The sequence below is a fragment of the Muntiacus reevesi genome, chromosome 3 (assembly GCF_963930625.1).
Source record: "Muntiacus reevesi chromosome 3, mMunRee1.1, whole genome shotgun sequence".
NCBI lineage: Eukaryota > Metazoa > Chordata > Mammalia > Artiodactyla > Cervidae > Muntiacus > Muntiacus reevesi.
In genome coordinates this window covers 80,506,344-80,526,806 of record NC_089251.1, presented here as the reverse complement: position 1 = coordinate 80,526,806, position 20,463 = coordinate 80,506,344, and the positions used below count along the sequence as shown (strand labels likewise).

The window sequence follows — 20,463 nt, the reverse complement described above, 5'->3', positions numbered from 1 at the left end:
TGACATTTAGCATCTAATGAATGCCTCATCATCTTTCGATCATTAATATAGCAAAAGAACACAAGAGTTGGTATCCCTGGGCTCCCACAGCATGGTTTTCTGTCTGTGATGTGACCCCCTGGGCATTAAGTGGCAGGAGGGTATTGCTCCTCTATCATCAGATTCCACACAGCACAGCGATTAACTCTTTCAGGACCCTGAGTCCTAAGGTTTCCTCATTTTAGAAAATGTGAATCTGCCTGCCATTCTCAATTACTACCTCCGAGTGCCCTAGAAAACAGAAACAAGCTGAGATGTTGACTTTAATGTGTAATATTGCTACGCTGTTGACCCTCCCAGCCCATGTAAGTTGCACAGGAGGAAAAATAAAAAATCATCCCCTTGATTTATTACTAAGGACTTTCTTTATCTAAGGACAATAATCGCCTCACAGACCAGGTGCCATTGCAAGGGCTTATTGATCACTATACACTTGTAGAAATTCCAGGAGGCCGTCATTCCAGCGGGAGATGGAGGTGGTCAACGAAAAAGAAGTCCATCTCTGAGCAGGCTGGGGTGGGAGAAAAAATCTCTGACCACTGGTCCATCGCTCTAGTGACATTCGGTGCCTTTTCTTTCAGAAGAGGGTCTGGAGTGGAGGGAGCGCTGAGAGGTTGCCCTGGGCGAGAGAGAGGGAAAGCGGGGCATGACAGGGTGATGGAGCAGCCCAGGGGTCTGAGAGGCTGGGTTCTTCGGTGGAGGGAGAAAGGGTCTTCGGCTCCGGCTCCAGATCGAGATTCCTGAGTTTAAGTATCACCGCGCAGCCCGACCCAGATGGGATTTGCTTCTGGTTACAAAACGGGACACTGATCAACATCAACTTGGACAAGTGACAAGACTGAGTCTGATGTGGGTGGATGTCTTTTCAGGTCGTCGGAGGGGAGAGGACGGCTGAGCGCTCGTGGGAAGCTGGGGAGAAGCGTCGCATCCAGGGCAGGGACAGAAAGGGACCAGGGCGGGGAGACAGGGACGCAAAAGAGGGAGGACGAGTTGAAGAAAAGTAGGGGCAAAGTCGGGACTGGGTGAAGGGGAGCGAGGAGGAGACAAGGGAAAAGTGAGGGCTTGCGAGGAGAGGGATTCGGAAGGGAAGAAGAGTCACGGGCGGGCGAGCAGGGCGGAAGGATCGGTGGACAGCTAGGGGTGAGCAGCGTCCAGGAGGGAGGGGAAGGGGCTGCGGGAGCGGCGGTGGAAGCGGGGCTGGGGGGAGCGAGAAAGTGCTCGAGGCTCCGGGTGGCGCGGAGCGGCGGCCCGGGAGGAGGCGGGCGCGCGGTCGGAGGGAGCCGAGGAGGGAGCGCGCCGGGCCGGGAGTCGGAGGCCGCGGGCGGCAGGGGGCAGGTGGGGGAGCGCGGGAGAGAGAGAGACGGCGGAGCTAGCGAGGCCAAGTGCATTGTGTCTGGCGGCGGCGCGCGGGCCCACCGGCGGCGGGGCGAGCAGCCATGGAGCCGCGGGCGCTCGTCACGGCGCTCAGCCTCGGCCTCAGCCTCTGCTCCCTGGGGCTGCTGGTCACGGCCATCTTCACCGACCACTGGTACGAGACCGACCCCCGGCGCCATAAGGAGAGCTGCGAGCGCAGCCGCGCGGGCGCCGACCCCCCGGACCAGAAGAACCGCCTGATGCCGCTGTCGCACCTGCCGCTGCGGGACTCGCCCCCACTGGGGCGCCGGCTGCTCCCGGGCGGCCCAGGGCGCGCCGACCCCGAGTCCTGGCGCTCGCTGCTGGGGCTCGGCGGGCTGGACGCCGAGTGCGGCCGGCCGCTCTTCGCCACCTACTCGGGCCTCTGGAGGAAGTGCTACTTCCTGGGCATCGACCGGGACATCGACACCCTCATCCTGAAAGGTGAGCGCCGGGCGCGCCCTGCGCCCCAGGCGCCCGCTCGCGGAGCGCAGCTCGGGGCTCCCCAGGGGCGCCGGTCCCCACGGCCGCCTCCTCGCCGTGTCCCCGGCACACTCTTTCGTCTTCCCTGCCGCCTCCTTTCTTTCTCCCTCTCCCTTTCTTTCTCCCGTCCCTCCCTTCTCTCTCGCTCTTCTTTCTCCGACTCTTCTTTCCTCTTCATCCTCTTCCTTTCCCCCTCTTCCCTCAAGTCCTTTCAGCCCTTCGCCTCTGTCTCCTTTCCTTCCTCGACCTCCTTCCAGCCCCTCTTCTCTCCTCTCTCGTCCTTCGCTCTCTTTGTACACCTGCCCGACTTGGAATGCATGTGTCGATTGCCGCTGGCGAGGAAGGGAACCGTCCAAAAGACCTGACCTTGTCCGGCTGGGCTCCTTCCCTCAAGTTGTGCTTTCCTTTTAGAAACACGTTTGGAAGAAAAGTGGTGCAAATCTCAGAAGAGGAGGAAAGGGCTTTATTCTTGTACTGCTGTAATGTTGGTAGCAGACGGGACTGATGTGGTCATGCCAGCCTGACAGGCTAATGGGGAGCTCAGCAGGCCGGAGGAACCTTCCTCTGAACCCCGAAGTGCGGGGTTCCTTTGGGTTAGACCTCAGACGAGAGTAATGCCTTGGTGGAGGCAGCTGAAGGCAGCTAGGACATGGACTGTTTTGCAGCCTTCCTCCTGATGACTGGGCACACCATACTCAGTTGAGGGCAAGCAGAGTGGAAACCCTGCCCAAGCCTTTTAAGGTAGAGCTTTTGTATTTGCACACGGAGTCTGTACAGAATCACTCTCTGAGATTTTGATACCTCGTTAGGCTGTTTTGTTGTTGTTTTCTTATTTGACACTGAGTTGTAGAACATCAGTTTACAATTCTGAAGTCTAGGTGATACCTGGCTCCCATGCGTGTTGGATCCTTTGAATTTATTTTTTTTTTTTGTAATCTCATTCAGTGTGACAGTCCTATTGCTGAAGCTTTCTTCTAGCTGTCAGAGCTTGACCCTTATGATAAATTCTTTTTCTCTGAGATGAAGAAAAAACAAAACCAAACCTTCATTCTTCCCTTGAACTCATTATTGCAAAAGAAAAGAGAAGATGTCTAAAATCAGTTCATCTAAATTTTTAGTAGCCATTCAGAAAGCAAAGAAGCAGATTTGTGTTGAATTCTGGTTTGGAATGGAATTACATAGAAATGAGGGAGTTAATAACATATTGGCCTCAGAGTCTTGTTAGTTGGCGTATTCCTCATTTCTCAAACATGTCAACTTCCTCCTTCCCATGGCTAGCTCAGCTGGGGACTGCCATCTGAAATCTGTGGTGGAAGGACTCCAGTGCTCTGGGGAGCAGGGAGCAGATACAATAACCTTCTTTTGGAAACTGCGCTTTATTCTTTCCTCTCCTACCTCACATCCAAATCTGGTTTCTCCTCATGAAGATGCTGCATAATTAATGCTGATAGTAGCATAGTACATGAACAAACTGTAAAAGCTCAAAGTGGAGGCTCAGTTATGGAATGCTCATTTAGGCAATGCAGTTTTGAAAGCTAAGCAGTGTAGTCTGTCTTTGGGAATGAACAACGGAGCTGCATTTCCTTACACTCTTCCTGTGCCTAGAGTATTTGATTGCATGTAAATTGGATATGGAATAATGCCTGAAACAGCAGGGTAGAGTTCATTCAATCCAAGGGCAGGAGAGGATGCCCCACGGGACACCTGCACATTCCCCACCTCCTCATCCGCCCTGGCTAGCTGAGGTGTTCAGCTCCAGGGAAGTTCAGAATCCAATAATCCTAGAGGCTGAAGGGACTTTAGACGTCATTCAGTCCAACCTCCCACCTATTACTTGAACTCCCTTCTACATCTTTCTGACATGGTTGTCCAGCCTAGCACTTCCATAAGATGGAACTTGTGTACTAGTTAAAGAATTACAGTTTTCTCATCATAAACACAAGTTTAGGTTAAAATGATCTCAGCTTTGTAATATTGATGGTGTTTAGCTAATTCTTTGTGTGGAATACTAAAGAGTTCTAGGTTGTCATCAGAAGACCTGGGCACCACTGTTGCCCGTACCACTAAATATCAGCCTTTCCTCCAACAAATCCAGGCCTTCTTGGTCATCAGTTTTCTTGTTCCTTGTAAGAAGGCTCAATGTCCTTTAGGGGATTTTTTTCTAGTTCTGAAATCTGTCATTTTTGTACTAATAGCAATGTAAATTTAGCTTCCTAGGAAGTTAATGAGCTGCCATTATTAAGACATGAAGAGTTTGGAGAAAATGACATTCAGTACATTGTAGGATCATAATTTGTTGTTTGGGAGATGGCCAAAAGGCCTGCAATACTTCCAATATTGCTCCCCATCTACCTTGGGTTATTTACATAACTCTTTTGGATCTCAGTTTTATCACCTGTGAAATGAATGGGTGAAATGAATAGCTTTAAAATTTTGTGATTCCAAGAATAGTTTGAACAGATGATTTTGACACCTCTATTAGGTAAACATTACTTTTGTTTTGGCATCTGTGGTATAATTTGGTGTTTGTGGTATGTGCTGGCATCTGTGGTGGTGTATGAATTTCTTAAATGAGCCCCCTATAGCTAGAAATTGACATCACATCTAATTTAAAAATTTGGACCACTAGTGTCCCATGTTTCATCCTTGCTTTCTTCTCTGAATTACCTTATGAGTCCTAAGATTTAGTAGACTCAGATAAGAGAGAGGGGAGGGATGGGAAGGGCCACAAGAAGTACCTGACTTGTTTAGTGAACTTTTGAGAGAAAAAGAGATCAGCTTTCTTTGTGTGGATTTAGAGCACAAAGCCAGGAGTTGGGTGAAAGTTGCAGAGGGGAAAGTAGAGAATTGTTAATATGGAAGACTTCTCACAATTGAAACTGTTTCCATTTCCTGTTATGAGAGGCTGGTCAAGTATTTCTGAGAGATGTAGAGGAAAAATAAACAGACAATGTGGACTATAAGAGACTGGCTTAGGAATGCAACATATAAATCTATAGAATGTTCATCTACTTTAGAGAAATCATATGAGCCAGAAAAGCAGCCATCTTATTGGGACAGGTATTTGGGGAAATTGTCAAACTCTGAACGTCACCCTTTCATTGTGATTCTAGTTTACTTTTAGCCCAGAGTGACCCTAGAAGGTCTAGATTGGACCTCCAACCAGGACCTTCAATAAGAATGGAGGTAAAGTTATTGATTAAACCCATTAAGGACCAAGATTAGAACTCGATGCTACTCTCTTAGGCTGACAAAGGACCAGTCACCAACACAATTTGAATATAGGTTTTCCAGTACCAAGTCCTCTCACTATATTGACTAATCCACATTTTACTATCTTGCCCACTGGGATAACATGGGAACTTACAAATGCTGTAGAGATATTAAGTTTGCACTGCATTGTAGTTTACTAGCCAATAAAAATAGATGCCCATCAAAACACTATTATTTGTCAGTTAATAGTAGGAAGATTTCAGCTACACATGTGAGGGTTCTTTTGTATTTGAGTTGGTCAGTTGACTAACTTATTCTTCCTTGTAGACCCTTCTTGCAGCTAACTTTTGTTGCTAACAAAGCTTTGCTGTTCAAAGTAAAGACAGTCTCTGGTAAGTTGCAAACTAATCATCCTCCATCCAGCCGTAGGAGGGCTAGAACAGCTAAAGAAGCCTTGAAAGATTGGGTTGAAAGAGGAGGGCCTCAGGCCCCTCTGTGCCCCTGGGAATACCACACTGGAAAGAAGCCCTTATGTATAAAAGAAGGCCAGGAAGGCAGGTGGCATGGATTGTGTACAGAGCCCAGGAAATGAGAGGAGGTGACCTAAAGATAGATTCTTTTTTTCCACTCTATAAACATATATTGAATGCCAGGTATTGTTCTATGTATAGAAAATTTGACTTCCCTTGTGACTGAGCTGGTAAAGAATTTGCTTGCAATGCAGGAGAACTGGGTTCAATCCTTGGATTGGGAAGATCCCCTGGAGAAGGGAACGGCTACTGACTTCAGAATTCTGGCCTGGAGAATTCCATGGACTGTATAGTCCATGGGGTTGCAAAGAGTCGGACATTATTGAGTGACTTTCACTTTCACTTCAAAAAATACAATATACAGAAGTGAAAAAAATGGATAAAAACTCCTGCCCCAATGGAGTTTATATCAAGTACCGTAGTTATTTTCTAGTAGGTTATAGAGTAACTACTTTTAGTAGGCTGTGGGATAAACACTTTGGGCAGGCTACTAGCACTGGTAGGTAAATGACAGAAAGTGTTTCCAAATAGGAAAAGGAGTACGTCAAGGCTGTATTTTGTCACCCTGCTTATTTAACTTATATGCAGAGTACATCATGAGAAACGCTGGGCTGGAAGAAGCACAAGCTGGAATCAAGATTGCCGGGAGAAATATCAATAACCTCAGATATGCAGATGACACCACCCTTATGGCAGAAAGTGAAGAGGAACTAAAAAGCCTCTTGATGAAAGTGAAAGAGGAGAGTGAAAAAGTTGGTTTAAAGCTTCACATTCAGAAAACTAAGATCATGGCATCTGGTCCCATCCCCTCATGGGAAATAGATGGGGAGACAGTGGAAACAGTGTCAGACTATTTTTTTGGGCTCCAAAATCACTTCAGATGGTGATTGCAGCCATGAAATTAAAATATGCTTACTCCTTGGAAGGAAAGTTCTGACCAACCTAGATAGCATATTAAAAAGCAGAGACATTACTTTGCCAACAAAGGTCTGTCTGGTCAAGGCTATGGTTTTTCCAGTGGTCATGTATGGATATGAGAGTTGGACTGTGAAGAAAGCTGAGCGCCGAAAAATTGATGCTTTCGAACTGTGGTGTTGGAGAATACTCTTGAGAGTCCCTTGGACTGCAGGGAGATCCAACCAGTCCATCCTGAAGGAGATAGGTCCTGGGTGTTCATTGGAAGGACTGATATTGAAGCTGAAACTCCAATACTTTGGCCACCTCATGCAAAGAGTTGACTCATTGGAAAAGACCCTGATGCTGGGAGGGAGAAGGGGACGACAGAGGATGAGATGGTTGGATGGCATGACCGACTCGATGGGCATGAGTTTGAGTGAACTCCAGGAGTTTGTGATGGACAGGGAGGCCTGGTGTGCTGTGATTCATGGGGTCACAAAGAGTCGGACACGACTGAGAGACTGAACTAACTAACTAACTAACTAACACTGCAAAGTAATGGAGAGCCGGATCCTTTGGGTAACACCCAGCCATTCTGTTCCAAGTGCGATTCTTATGTTTAAACTACTTGATGAACAGTAAAATAGGAGGACAGATGGAAAGAGACTCAGTTGGAAACATTCTATAATGCTTCTTTCAGTTACCGAAAACACTGACTTTAATAAATAAACATTGATGAGTCTTGTGAATACATTATATGGAACTTTGGAGAAATTAATTTTGAGTAGGGATTAGTCATTGAAATGATATCAAAAGTGCCAACTGTTCTTACTAGCCTTAAGTTTAATTGAAAAAATTTTTAATTAAAAATTTTCATTAAAAACAATCCACATTACTTTTCAAATATATGTTCCTTATTTATGTAAACTGAATCCTAATGTTATATATTGCCTGCAATAAACAAAAGGGAAATGAATGTTGTAGTGTTTTGTTTTTATGAAGTTAAGAATGACAATTTTAGAAATGTGAAGATTACAATTCTGTAGTCATATTGTTCACTTATATAAATCATTTGGGATTGAATTCTTAAAACTTGAAATAGAACATGTCCTTGTGGTTTCAGAAGCATTTTTCCTTTAATGAGATAAACAGAGATATCAAAGACAGTGGGACATAAATACTTTGTCATTTTACTCTCTGCAAGAAAGAGAAAGTAGGAGGATTGGTAGGAATTCATTGGGTCTCTTCCTCACTCTGCTAATGATTTATCTGTTTTCCCTGTTGGCTTATTTTCCATGAAATTAATAGTCTGTACAGGACCCACCAAGTTCTACCTGACACAAAAATAGATTGATGATTTTCTCCAGCTCATTTGTAGACCAAAGTATCATTTGTGTTAGAATAATTATCTCCCAAGAGCAGATGTATCTGGGAAATCTGAGAGGCGAGCACTGTTTCTCCTTTCTGACCCATTAGTTTACACACTGTTCTCGGACCTTCTCTTGGACCAGAAAATGCTGCTGGCAAAGGGATTCTTCAGTTTTGGGAGTGCTGGGGATATCATTAAGACTTCATTTTTCTCGCTTTACTTTTCAAGGCAGTGGTCTCTGAAACTGTCTGAAGCCCCACTCTATGTAATTTATATTTTTCATTTAAAAATCAGGTACAGGGACTGTACTTCCATGGGCTTCCCAGATGATGCAGCGGTAAAGAATCTGCCTGCCTATGCAGGAGCCGCAGGAGACGTGGGTTTGATTCCTGGGTGGGGAAGATCCCTTGAAGGAGGAAATGGCAACCTACTTCAGTATTCTTGCCAAGATAAACCAATAGATAGAGGAGCCTGGCCGACTACAGTACATGGGGTCACAAAGAGTCAAACACGACTGAGCAATTGAGTATGTGTGCACACTCTGTGCTGAAATATATTGGCTTGACCAAAAATTTCATTTGTTTTTCATACACGTGTGTGGAAAACTGAACGAACTTTTTGGCCAACCCAGGACATCATGAAACATGAATAAACACAAACTTTGAAGGGATGGGGTAATATTAATAAGTAGATATAAAAAAAAGTTTATCTATGTTCCAGGGGGTACATAAGACGACTGCTTATGTACCCCTGGCATATCCCCCCTTCTCTTGGAAGACTGCTTCTCTCATTGCCCATCAACAAAGCCCGAGTTTCTCATCTGGGCAGAAGATGGATTGTTTCTTTACTATCGTGGCTGACCTCTGTGGTGGGTCTCCCAGCACCATTGTATCACATATTCATCTTGCACAGGGGAGAGAAGAAGATGCATTTTATTTCTGTATCATTTCTGACATGAGACAGTATTACCTGCAACTTTATGATTAAACAACTGCTAGCTCATATTACACAGCTCTTAATGACTAGATTTGTAGTTTTGTGCTGCAGTGTCTTGAGGCTGAACATACCTGAGTGTGATATCCTATGCTTCAACACATCCTATTGCTAACACTCCTGAAGGTTATCTTGCATAGAAATTAAATTCTTACTTGCCTCTCTGATATAAAAAAAGACATTTGCTTCTATTCTTTCGATCTGCACAAAGAAGTCACCTTTTAATAGTGATTCATAAACACAAAAGTGGATGGTGCTTTAAGTGGTTTGTGATCAAAATTGCCAGAGTCAATGACATTTGTATCTACCATGTCTCGTGGATTACATTTAGCAGTAGCCTTGAGGGGAACAACAGAAGAGTTTTTTGCTATGCCATAGAAAGTTCACATCCAATCATACTAGAGTTGCTGTGATTTTTTTCTTAGCTCCTGATTTCTCTTCTTTAAAGCTCAGAAAGAGCCCTTAAAGCACATCAGGCAGACTACTCATAACTGCAAGTGTTCTTGATTGCAAGAGAGGACAGCTTTTGTTGGGGGAGCATCCGGGAGTTGCATTTCATTGAGGGAGTAACTGAGATGCCCAGTGTCAGTGGTAAATGGGAAATGATGGTGAGTGGCCACATTGAAGGAATTTAGGCTGGGCCAACAGTTACCAAGAATGAACCCTCCTTTCCTCTTTGAGTGCACCTGCAGTGCAGTATGCCCCAGGTAACTGAGCCGTGACCTCTGCCCAGCGAGCTGTGACGTCAGGTTGGCAGTGTCCTTGAGCTCATCTTTCTTGTGTCCATCTTATCTTTCAGAGAGATTCCATTGTCCTTCTTTGATACTCAATTATGTGACCATTTGAGGCCTATTTTCCTGTACTATTTGCTGGTTAAAAGAATAAAAATAATCTGATTTGGTCATCCCCTTCACTTCCCTCTCCCTTGCAGAAGCAACTGGTGAGATGGAAGGAAAAAGTTGAAAACAACTAAGCTGGAGGTTTGGCAAATAGTACAAGTAGCAAATGTATCTCCTTTGGAGCAAAACATTAGCTCAATAATTTGGGAGCAATTCAGATAAGATCATCTTAACCTGTAGACTTGCTTTAAGTGTAACAAATTAGTTTTTTCTACTATATATATATATACACACATATATATGTATTTTAAAAACAGCATACCATTGCTATTGTCTAAAGCTTTGCACAACTGGTTGTAAAGATTTTTTATCAAAATAAAGGCAGATAGAAAGACAGTAGAAAATGGACTTTATCTTCAAAACCTGGTAAAATTGATGCTGGTTTATTTTTTTTTCACTTTCTTACAGTGCTTACCTGCGGTTAAAAGTGATTGCAGTGATTAATCTGTTTTATTGCAAGTTTTAACTAAAAGGATGTAACTGAACTTCTTGGAGCCCGAGAGAGTCCGCATCAGCCCTCGCGAAGCTGACAGCCTTTGTTTGCTGCAGAGTACCAGGAAACTCCAGGCTGCACTCCATCTTTCTTGTAACTCAGCCAGATAAGCTGATTGCAGACCAAACAATAATGTCATGGGGACACCCATCAGGAAATGCATTAGCAAGTGAAAAAAGGGGAACATTACAAACCATATTTCAGTTTCCGTTATCTTGACTGACTGAAGACACAGTGAATTATTTTCTACAACTTGCTGGATGTCCCCCAGTGTTCAGACTTTTAAGTATTTTGTTCATAGAAAAAATCAATCATCTCATTTCTCATCTAAGGACCAAAAGGATGTAATATGTTCCCTTTTGGTTCCACCAGGTGGTTTGGTACCATACAGGTAGACAGAAATATGTGAGAAATTTTGAATGTATAGATGATTCTGGAAGACTTTACTGTCCCTTTCCAGTAGGTCCTTCAACTGTAAATCAGCACCAAAGCTTCCATCTGCCATGCCAGAAAGCACTGACGTGTATTCTCAGGGTCTTTAACTGGCAAGATTGAGAGAGTGAGGGTGGGGGTAGGGGTAGGAGGCTGTATGTGACTTGGATCTCTTTTGTCTATATTTTAAGGAATTTTTATTTGGTGTGGGGGATGTAAGCATTTGCTTCATTCAGAAATCAGTCAGCAAATGTTACTGAGTGTTGAAAAGAAATGCTTTTGAAAATAAGAGGCTGCTTAGTGAAACACTTGGGTGCTGTGTCCTCCTTGCCCTGAGAGGTTTTGCTGCCTCTCAGGACACTCTCACTAGTGAGGAAGAGGGTCTGAGGAGGTGGGTTGGGGCTTTTGGTTAATTTGAGTTTGAATGCCATTCCTTATGTTCTCACAGTTTTGAAAACTCCTTACGGTAATGTTTATAGTTGTCATGGAATTTTTAGCATGGGCATCCCATTAAATGGTATTCAAGGAAGTTATCCTGAAAAACAACAGAATTGATCACTTGTCATGGGATTGAAAGATTATGAAACTGATCATCAGAGCAACAATTTGACCCAGCAGAAGATAAATTGTAGGAGAGAAAAAACTAAAAATATAATGGTCAATGGCAATAATGGAGTCTGGGTCAATAGAAGTTCAGTATTAGTTTTATGCCACAAATACTTAGTCACTTATTCCTGGTGGTTTGATCCTTAACATCTAATGTATTTTAGGGAAACTTTGATGTTCAGACAATGGAAATGTTGGTTGAAGGAAGCTAAAACTGACAAATACTAGAGAAAGAAAGAGCTAGGCTTAACTCAAGTGGCAGGAGAAGCGACAGTGACTGCCGATAAGAACGTTTCTGAAAAATGTTGTCTTTTTGTATTGTCTTTTTGTTCAGTTTTTTGAAACAAACAAAACCAAAAAGGCACAAGGAAATTGCTTACTATTCAGCAGTAGAAGATAGAATCCAGTCAGAAATGTCTGCTGAAGAAGCATCAAAGTCATGTATTTCTTTCCTTTTTTTCTCAAGGGTTACCTTTTGTTTCTGAAAGAAACTCAAATTGGTTGGAGGAAAATGGATAAGCACATGTAGAATTAAAGATTCATAGAGTTGAAAGGAACTTTGAGCTGTGATCCTCACCCAGTTTTTTTACTATGGTGCTGTAATAAAGAATTTTCTTGTGTGCTGCACACTTCTGCCCATTACATGTAATTCCTGGCATACAAGCTCTAACTCTGTTTTTCGCTCAGAAAGTGTGTTTTCAGAATATCTGTGAAGGAGGGAATGTTGTCATCAGCAAAATCTCGAATACGTTTTAATTTGAAAAACAGACTCCAGCTTTTGCACAGGGGGGGCCCTTTGATCTTCTATAGAAGAAACTTAGAGAAAGCAATCTGGCTGTGGGAGTGGAGGCTTTATCCAGTTTGTGTATTTTTTAGGGGTGAGGCTTGTACAGGAAGCTGATGGATACCATGAGCATGTGTACTTCAACCTCCCAAAGTCATCCCCAGGCACCACCTCTGATTTGGAAATTGGGAACTTTATTAAGAACTCATTACCTGTTAGTCTTCTGAACCCATCCCAACATACCTGATTTGAGTAAGTTAAAAAAAAAATGACAGGAGGAATCATAAAAGGTCATAGTTTTGTTTGCCCTCCAAGTGTAACAGAGTTATTGAAATAAATCTGTCTAAGAGACCCTGAGAGACATTAAACAGAGTTCAGTATTCAGTAAACCCATATACAGATGATTCTGACAATCATATTTGAATAGGCCATGGGGAAAATTGAATGTTCCTTACTAATATGCCCCAGATTTTCATTTTGTAAATTTGTGGCATGGGTGTTTTTTAGAGCATGTTTTTATTTTTTCAATTATCACACGGTTCTTGTTTTAGCACTCTTCCTGTTCTATTTGCAGGTTATAATGGCAGACTTATTCCTCCCCCCATCCCCCTGCTAAGTACTGTCCCATATATGTAGGTTTCTTGAGTTTTTAATTCCTGAAAAGCTCAGGTATGACACATTATAATTTTGGTTGTGAGTCTAATTTTTAAAAATGCTATAAATAAAATGCTTGATAAACATTTATCCACTTGCGTAAGCAAGTTTACTAAAGATCTTTTAGTGCTGAATAATAGAAAACCCAAATAAAAATGACTTAACCTGCAAGAAAAATGTGTTTTCTCCCATAACAAGAAGTCTAGAGGAAGCCTGTACCTAGGCTGGTCAATTGAAGATTGAATTCTGTTAGGCTTTAGTTGTTGCAGCATGGGCAACTTTGCCTTCAGGATTGTCTCTTCCTGGTCACCAGCAGGACTGATGGTCACTTCCTCACACAGCAGTATTTGAAAGGCAAAAGCAGGAAAGAGGCCATACCTCTTTTTCCCTAAAACATTCTTAGAATGCATGTAATGCCCCAGAAGTCTCCCAGATTTCCCACAGACCTCATTGGTTAGAATTATGTCACATGACCATTCCTAAACCCATCCCCAGTGAATTGAATGGAATTATCATGATCCCCTTAGACCAATCAAGCTTCTCATGACAGAGGCTAAGATTTCAGTGTCGCCAGGAGGCACCTGCCTGCCTGGTACCTGAACGAAGTCTGACTGTTCGCTAAAGCAAGTGTGGTTGCTTTCGTGCTGCTGCAGCACCAAGTCCAGACAGTGGTCCAGTCCTACCTGCGATTGTTTCACGGGGAGACCAGGACTGAGAGAACCCAGATTTCTTGCTGGCTCTTCCAGATTTACCACGTTCACTCTCTACAACCTGCCCTGATGGGAATGGGGAAGTAAAAAAACATCCTTTTCCTCTATATCCCTAAATTCTCAGATTGTTGTTGTTGTTCAGTCACTCAGTTGGGTCCAACACTTTGTGGCCCCATGGACTGCAGCATGCCAGGCTTTCCTGTCCATCACCATCTCCTGGAGCTTGCTCAAATTCATGTCCATTGTGTTGGTGATGCCATCCAATCATCTCATCCGCTGTCATCCCCTGCTCCTCCTGCCTTCAATCTTTCCCAGCATCAGGGTCTTTTACAATGAGTCGGCTCTTCACATCAGGTGGCTTTGGCATCAGCATCAGTCCTTCCAGTGAATAGTCAAGACTGACTTCCTTTAGGATTGATTGGTTTGATCTTCTTGCAGTCCAAGGGACTCTGAAGAATCTTCTCCAGCACCACAGTTGGAAAGCATCATTTCTTCAGTGGTCAGCCTTCTTTATGGTCCAACTTTCACATCCATACATGATTACTGGAAAAACCATAGCTTTGACTGTACGGGCCATTGTTGGCAAAGTGATGTCTCTGTTTTTTAATATGGTGTATTAAAAAGCTTTTCTTCCAAGGAGCAAGCGTCTTTTAATTTCATGGCTGCAGTCACCATCTACAGTGGTTTTGGAGCCCAAGAAAATAAAGTCTGTTACTGTTTCCAATGCATCCCCATCTATTTGCCATGAAGTGATGGGATCGGATGCCATGATCTTAGTTTTCTGAATGTTGAGTTTTAAGCCAGTTTTTCCCTCTTTTCTTTCATCTTCATCAAGAGGCTCTTTAGTTCTTCACTTTCTGCCATAAGGGTGGTGTCATCTGCATACCTGAGGTTATTGGTATTTCGCCTAGCAATCTTGATGTGAGCTTGTGCTTCCTCCAGCCCAGCATTTTGCATGATGTACACTGCATAGAAGTTAAATAAGCAGGGTCACAGTATACAGCCTTGATGTACTCCTTTCCCTATTTGGAACCAGTCTGTTGTTCCATGTCTGGTTCTGACTGTTGTTTCTTGACATGCATACAGGTTTCTCAGAAGGCAGGTAATGTGGTCTGGTACTCCCATCTCTTTAAGAATATTCCAGTTTGTTGTGATCCACACAGTCAAAGGCTTTAGCATAGTTAATGAAGCAGAAATAGGTGTTTTTCTGGAACTCTCTTGCTTTTTATGTGATCCAGCGGATGTTGGCAATTTGATCTCTGGTTCCTCTGCCTTTTCTAAATCCAACTTGCACATCTGGAAGTTTTTAGTTCACGTAGTTTTGAAGCCTGCCTTGGAGAATTTTGAGCATTACTTTGCTAGCGTGTGAAATGAGAGCAATTTTGCAGTAGTTTGAACATTGTTTGGCACTGCCCTTCTTTGGGTTTAGAATGAAAACTGACCTTTTCCTGTCCTATGGCCACTGCTGAGTTTTCCAAATTTGCTGGCATATTGAGTGCGGCACTTTCACAGCATCATCTTTTAGGATTTGAAATAGCTCAGCTAGATTTCTATCACCTCCACTAGCTTTGTCTGTTAAATTCTCAGGTTGGGTTCCTGTTAATTGACTGATAAAAGACAGATGAAGAGAGAAAAACAGAAGTTAACGTGTGCTTCACGCATATGGACCCTCAGAGATTGGTAGCTCAAAATGGTGTTTAGGACTTAGGTTTATATGGCATCTTAATGAAAGAACAGTACATTTTTAGAGAAGTGGTAAGACAAAGGAAAAGGACTTTGAGTTTCTAGGGCTGACAGGTTGTGGGAAGGCAAATATTAGGAAAGACTGGTAGTAAATCAGGGCTAGAATTAGCAAGGATTTTTATGTAGATTCTTCTGCTACCATCTCTTCACTGATGAGAATCTAGAGTTATCTCTGGTAATGAACTTCCATCCTTCTTTGTAGAAGGAGGAGGCAGCATCTTTATAAATTTATGTCCTACTTTTAGGCAAGTAGGAGAAGGGCAGAATTTTTCTTGTATCTGCTTCTTCTCGATTGCCTTCAGCTCAAAATGATTCTTATATCAGAGTGGCATGTTTGGGAGCGGCATATTCTATTTTTCATGGGCATATCGAACACCCTAAAAGCTCTGTGCTTCGCTTTTCTAAAGGCCAGTTGGTGACTCTTTAACCTCTAGTAACCCAGGGACTGCATGGTGGTTTTTATGGAGGCTTCTTCATAATTGCACTTAACAAAATGGAATGTGAAATTTTCAAAACTGTACATTTTAGAGAATTTTGATGCACTCTTAAGATCTGATAGTGCAGTTGCTATAAATTTAATACACATGGGGTTGATGAGGTCAGTGTTGTTCAAACCTGGAAGGTCACCTAAGGAAGTGGTTGTTCAGCAACATGTAATTCTGGGTTTGGAGGAGTGGGATGGAGGGAGAGTGTGTTAAGATAAAGCTCAAGAATCTCAGCAGGAATGTTCAAGTCACAGCACTCCAGGGCACTTCACCTTTCCTGATGGAATTGCTGTGCTCCTCTTGGACCTCTTATTTGAAACTGAGAGGCCTATTTATTAAAGCTTGATAACTCTTTAGAGCAGGAATTACAAAGCAAGAAAACAATCTGAACTACTGCAGATGGGCTGAGCTAGCAGGATTTCAGCCCAGAAGCCTCAAAAGATGGTGTAGAACCACAAGGTATGTGGGAGGACATATTTTAGGACCACCAGATTGCATGCCAATTTGCAGGTTCAAAAAGAAAAAAAAAGCAAGTGGAGAGGCAGGAAATAAAGGAAAGGAAAGAGCAAATGAACAACTATTCGGTAGATCTTTGGGGAACCAACAGTCTAAGATCTTGTTTCTTTAAATATCTATCAGGTTCACTTATCTTTCTGAAATACAATCTTATCATGCCTTTACTTTGATTAAAAATCACTGTCTGATGGATTCCCCAGTAAGGTAAAAATAGACTGATCCAATGATCCAGCAATTCCACTCCTAGGAATATACCCTAGAATGGAATATACGCTAGAATGGAAAACAGGGGCTCAAACAAAAGCTTGTACATGAATATTCATAACAGTTCTGTTCCAAATAGGCAAAAGGTGGATACAGCCCAAGTGTTCATGAGCTGATGAATGGTTAAACAAAATATGCTATGTCTATATAATGAAACATTAAAAAGGAATGATGTACTGATACATGCCACAACATGGATGAACCATGAAAATACTTTGCTCAGTGAAGGAAATCAGACACAAAAGGCAAAGTATCATATGATTCCTTGAATATGAAATATCCAGAATAAGCCATAGAGATAGAAAAATAGGAGGGAAGAATGGGGAAGTGACTGATTCATGGATATAGGATTTTCTTTGGGGTTGACAGAAAAGTTCTAGAGATAGATGGTAGGAATGGTAATAAAATGTACTAAAGAACAAGGAATTGCATGCTTTAAAATGACTAATGGGGTCAAAACCAAGCAAAATCTAAACAAAATCATTACACTGGCCATATCTAAAGTCTAAACTTCTTCGAAGTTCATGAAAAGGCCTTCTCCTTGTGGCTCCAACACCTTTCCTTGTTATGTACTCAGACACTTCCCCTTGAAATCTGGGGTCAGGCCTCACCAGATCATTTGCTCTTCTTTCAGTACATATGCCCTTAACTCTGTGTCACTGTGGAATTTGTTTCTTCTGCCTGAAATGCCACTGCTCCTTGTCCATTCGGTCACTCCTTGAAGGCTTCCATTGCTATTTCCTCTCTAGATTTCCTTGACTCTCCCCTAAGTCTCTCATTGCCTGCAGAATTAATTGCTTTACTAGTTAGGACCCCAGTGGGCTTTGTATATACCTCTGTATTATTACTTTCTACATTGTATTGTGGGGTTTCCCAGGTGTTGCAGTGGTAAAGAACCACCTGCCAATGCAGGAGACACAAGAGAAACGTGGGTTTGATCCCTGGGTCAGGAAGGTCTCCTAGAGTAGGAAATGGCAACCTACTTCAGTATTTTTGCCTGGAAAATTCCATGGACAGAGGAGCCTGGCAGCCTACAGTCCATGGGACCGCAAAGAGTTGGACACGACCGAGCAACTGAGCACGCAGGCACATTATATTGTGGTTTATTTCCTTGCCTGCTTTGCTCCCTACCTAGGTTGGGAACAGATGCCACTTAGCTCAGTATCTGGCACATGGCTATCTTCCCATGGACTAGTTGTTGAAAAAATTCCACTGGATTGATTCAAATCACCGTCATATTTGGTCCATTCTTTTTCACCCACTTATTCAATTCAAGGAAAGGGAGAAGAGAAACTTATTCTGAGCTTTCAAAGACTAGGACACTGATAATTCAAAGGAGGCAAAGCAATTGGCATTTTTAAAAAGCAGTAATAGTGTTATGTAAAACAAAACATGTATGGTTGCTTTTGTTTTTGATGTATTTTAAAAACCCTATAAAACTAACAGGGTGCTTCTTTATGGAGGATTTTCCTCACAAAATGTTCTTAATCCTTAACAAGAGGATTACATTTTTTGTTATGATTTTCTTGTCTTTCAGCTTATACCCCATAGCAGGAAGTCCCTACCTTCAAGGAACTTTTCCTTTATTCTCTCACAGGACCTGATTTGGTGGTTTTTCAGATACTAGGAGCTCAATAGATAGGTAGTGTTTTCCCAGGTTTATTCTAAGTATTTCCTTGTACAGTTTGGGCTTACTAAATGTTCTGTTTTTCAGTAACACTGTTCAAGTCCAGTTACATACTTCCTTTCACCAGAAAGCACAAGAGCGAGAATGAATCGCGGAGACTCTTGGTGGCTGCCCTTCGTCGGCTCTTTTCTGAGCTGTTTGGATGTTGTTAGGTGTCTCAGGCAGGAGGCTGTTTGCTGACAAAAAGCCTAGGAGACCACGTCGGGTTCAAGTGTGCTCTTCGGACTCTTCACGCTGAGATAGCTCTCCAAGAGACTGGCGGCTTTTCTGGCATGCTGAAATCATCTCCCTCTCAGCGAGTTTATTTTGCAGTTTATTGAGGTGACAGGAGCCAGAGACTCGGGGCATCTCCTTGCTCTGCTATTAACTAGCTATGTGACCTTGGGCGAGTCACCTCACCTCTCAGATCTTCATTTTCTCGTTTGTGAATATAGGGGTTGGATCGGTGTAACCTGCTGGGTCTCTTGCAGCATTAAGTGGCAGTGATTATAGGATACCCAGCAAACAGCAGCTTAATTAACTCAGCAAAGTGTAAGGATAGAGAAAGGTCATTTCTCTCTAGAAGCAGGTAAGCATTAGGACAAGCCAAATCTGAGAACCTTTCTCTCTTTTCAATTGTTCACCCACATTTCTTTCCTTTGCTCTTTTGAATGTGACATGCTTTCTTTCTGCTAATTTTCTTTTTCATTTCCTGAAAGTTTCAAAGGAGAAAGCAGGACTTTCCATATTGTTCCAGGGATTCTTTTCTGCTGGAGCAATATTTGCCATTTGGTTGGAAGGACTCAACTGTATAGTTTTTTTTCTTCTTAGATAATTTCACCGGGAATTGGTAATAATAAGTTATTCCTGGCCTTAGGAACTGAAGTTAGAGTTTATAATAGAGAGCAAAAAAGAAGTGCCCTTTAGAAAATTGTATCATATAATTTAAATTTTGCCTTACTTGCTCATTTTTAACTTCTTTGAAGTTTGAAAGATTTTGATGCAAGAAAAAAATCATACACATTTTTTTGTTACTACAGGTAAAAAAAATCCTACATTTATTCCTTTTTTGCTTCATGACAGTATTTAATACTCATAAGCCATGTGAAGTCAGAGAAATCCACAGTTATCTACTATGATTCATTTTGTTCAAAGGTTTTAGAGATGTACTCTCTGAATTTAATAATCCACTGTGTTAAATACCTGGAAGTTATATTTGATCACTTTAATTCGTACTATGAATCTTGATTATTCACTTGGTGTTTTTTCTCCCCTCAAATGATATTTTAGGTGGCTTGCCACATATTGTAACTGGCATAATAGTTAATTTCACTGGCATAATAGTTAATTTCATTGGCATAATAGTTAATTTCACTGAAAGCTCTATTCAAAAAATTTGAATTTGAGATGACTTTCCTTGCCCTCAAATTTTCTCTTTTATGTAGATGAAAGGATATGCCCAGTTAAACTTTAGGCATCCATGGCAATGATTATAATGGTAGATCTGTTGCTCCACTTCTGATGTTTGATTCGACCAGTTGGTTTCACTTAAATCCTTCCTGACAAAGAAGAGATGGGTAAACAAGATAATCATCTGAGTTATCCCCATCACAGTCAGGCTGATTCTTACTGAGAGAGAGCGTGAGATCCAGAGGACAGTGTGCATATATGGTCTGGAGGTTGAGCATACCACCTCACCTTTCCCCATCATAAGCATTTGGGTCATTTGGAAGATTTAGAAGTTTATCTAAGAGGAAGGAAAAAAAAAGAGAGAGAGAAAGACCTGTTTTGATTGGTGATGGTGAAGATGGGGGAGACAAAATTCCAAGGAGGAAAGAGTCATCACGTAATGGTCTTCAGTGTGGTCTGTTGATTTGGGGATAGATTTCTTAGAAAGTCTCTTCGTTCTTTTGGAATTTGTTTGTTTCCTTTTACAAACAGTAACACTAGGAAGACTCTTACAAAATCCATGGGAGATAATGCACTAGGAAACTGAAATTACTCTATAGAAGCCATATGATGAGGAGTGTGATATTCATGGAATTCATGAGAAAAAACACCTTACATTTACACAGCAGATTCCTTCCATATAACTCACAGCAGTTTTTACAATAAGAAAAAGGAGACGTGTTCTCTGACTGAGCATTGAGGAGAATGACATAGGGATGCTGTTAATCACGGTTTGTATACGGAGGGGTAGATGGCCACGTGGAGTAGGGAGGAGATGAAGAACCCTGGGAACTGGGGACCGTGGGTCTGGTCCTGGCTTCTGTGCCACCAGGGGGACCTTCGCAA

At 42.4% G+C, this 20,463-nt stretch overlaps 2 protein-coding genes across 3 annotated transcripts in view; one reads left to right on the top strand and one right to left on the bottom strand.

The window, feature by feature from the left end:
* Positions 1-830: 830 nt before the first annotated feature.
* On the bottom strand, positions 831-1,427 carry LOC136164016 (uncharacterized). Its single transcript, XM_065928833.1, has one exon. It carries the CDS (start codon positions 1,425-1,427, stop codon positions 831-833), a length of 597 nt encoding a protein of 198 aa, XP_065784905.1.
* TMEM178A (transmembrane protein 178A) overlaps positions 1,161-20,463 on the top strand; it is a 56,922-nt gene continuing 37,619 nt past the window's right edge. Inside the window, exon 1 of one of the 2 annotated variants that reach the window (XM_065929396.1) lies at positions 1,161-1,179. Coding sequence is in view for 1 of the 2 variants with exons in the window: in XM_065929394.1 (XP_065785466.1) it covers positions 1,476-1,875 (400 nt within the window). In the remaining variant the exon portion in view is untranslated. Of the gene's footprint in view, positions 1,180-1,267; positions 1,876-20,463 lie in introns of those variants that run through there. The other variant, XM_065929394.1, reaches the window with a different exon arrangement.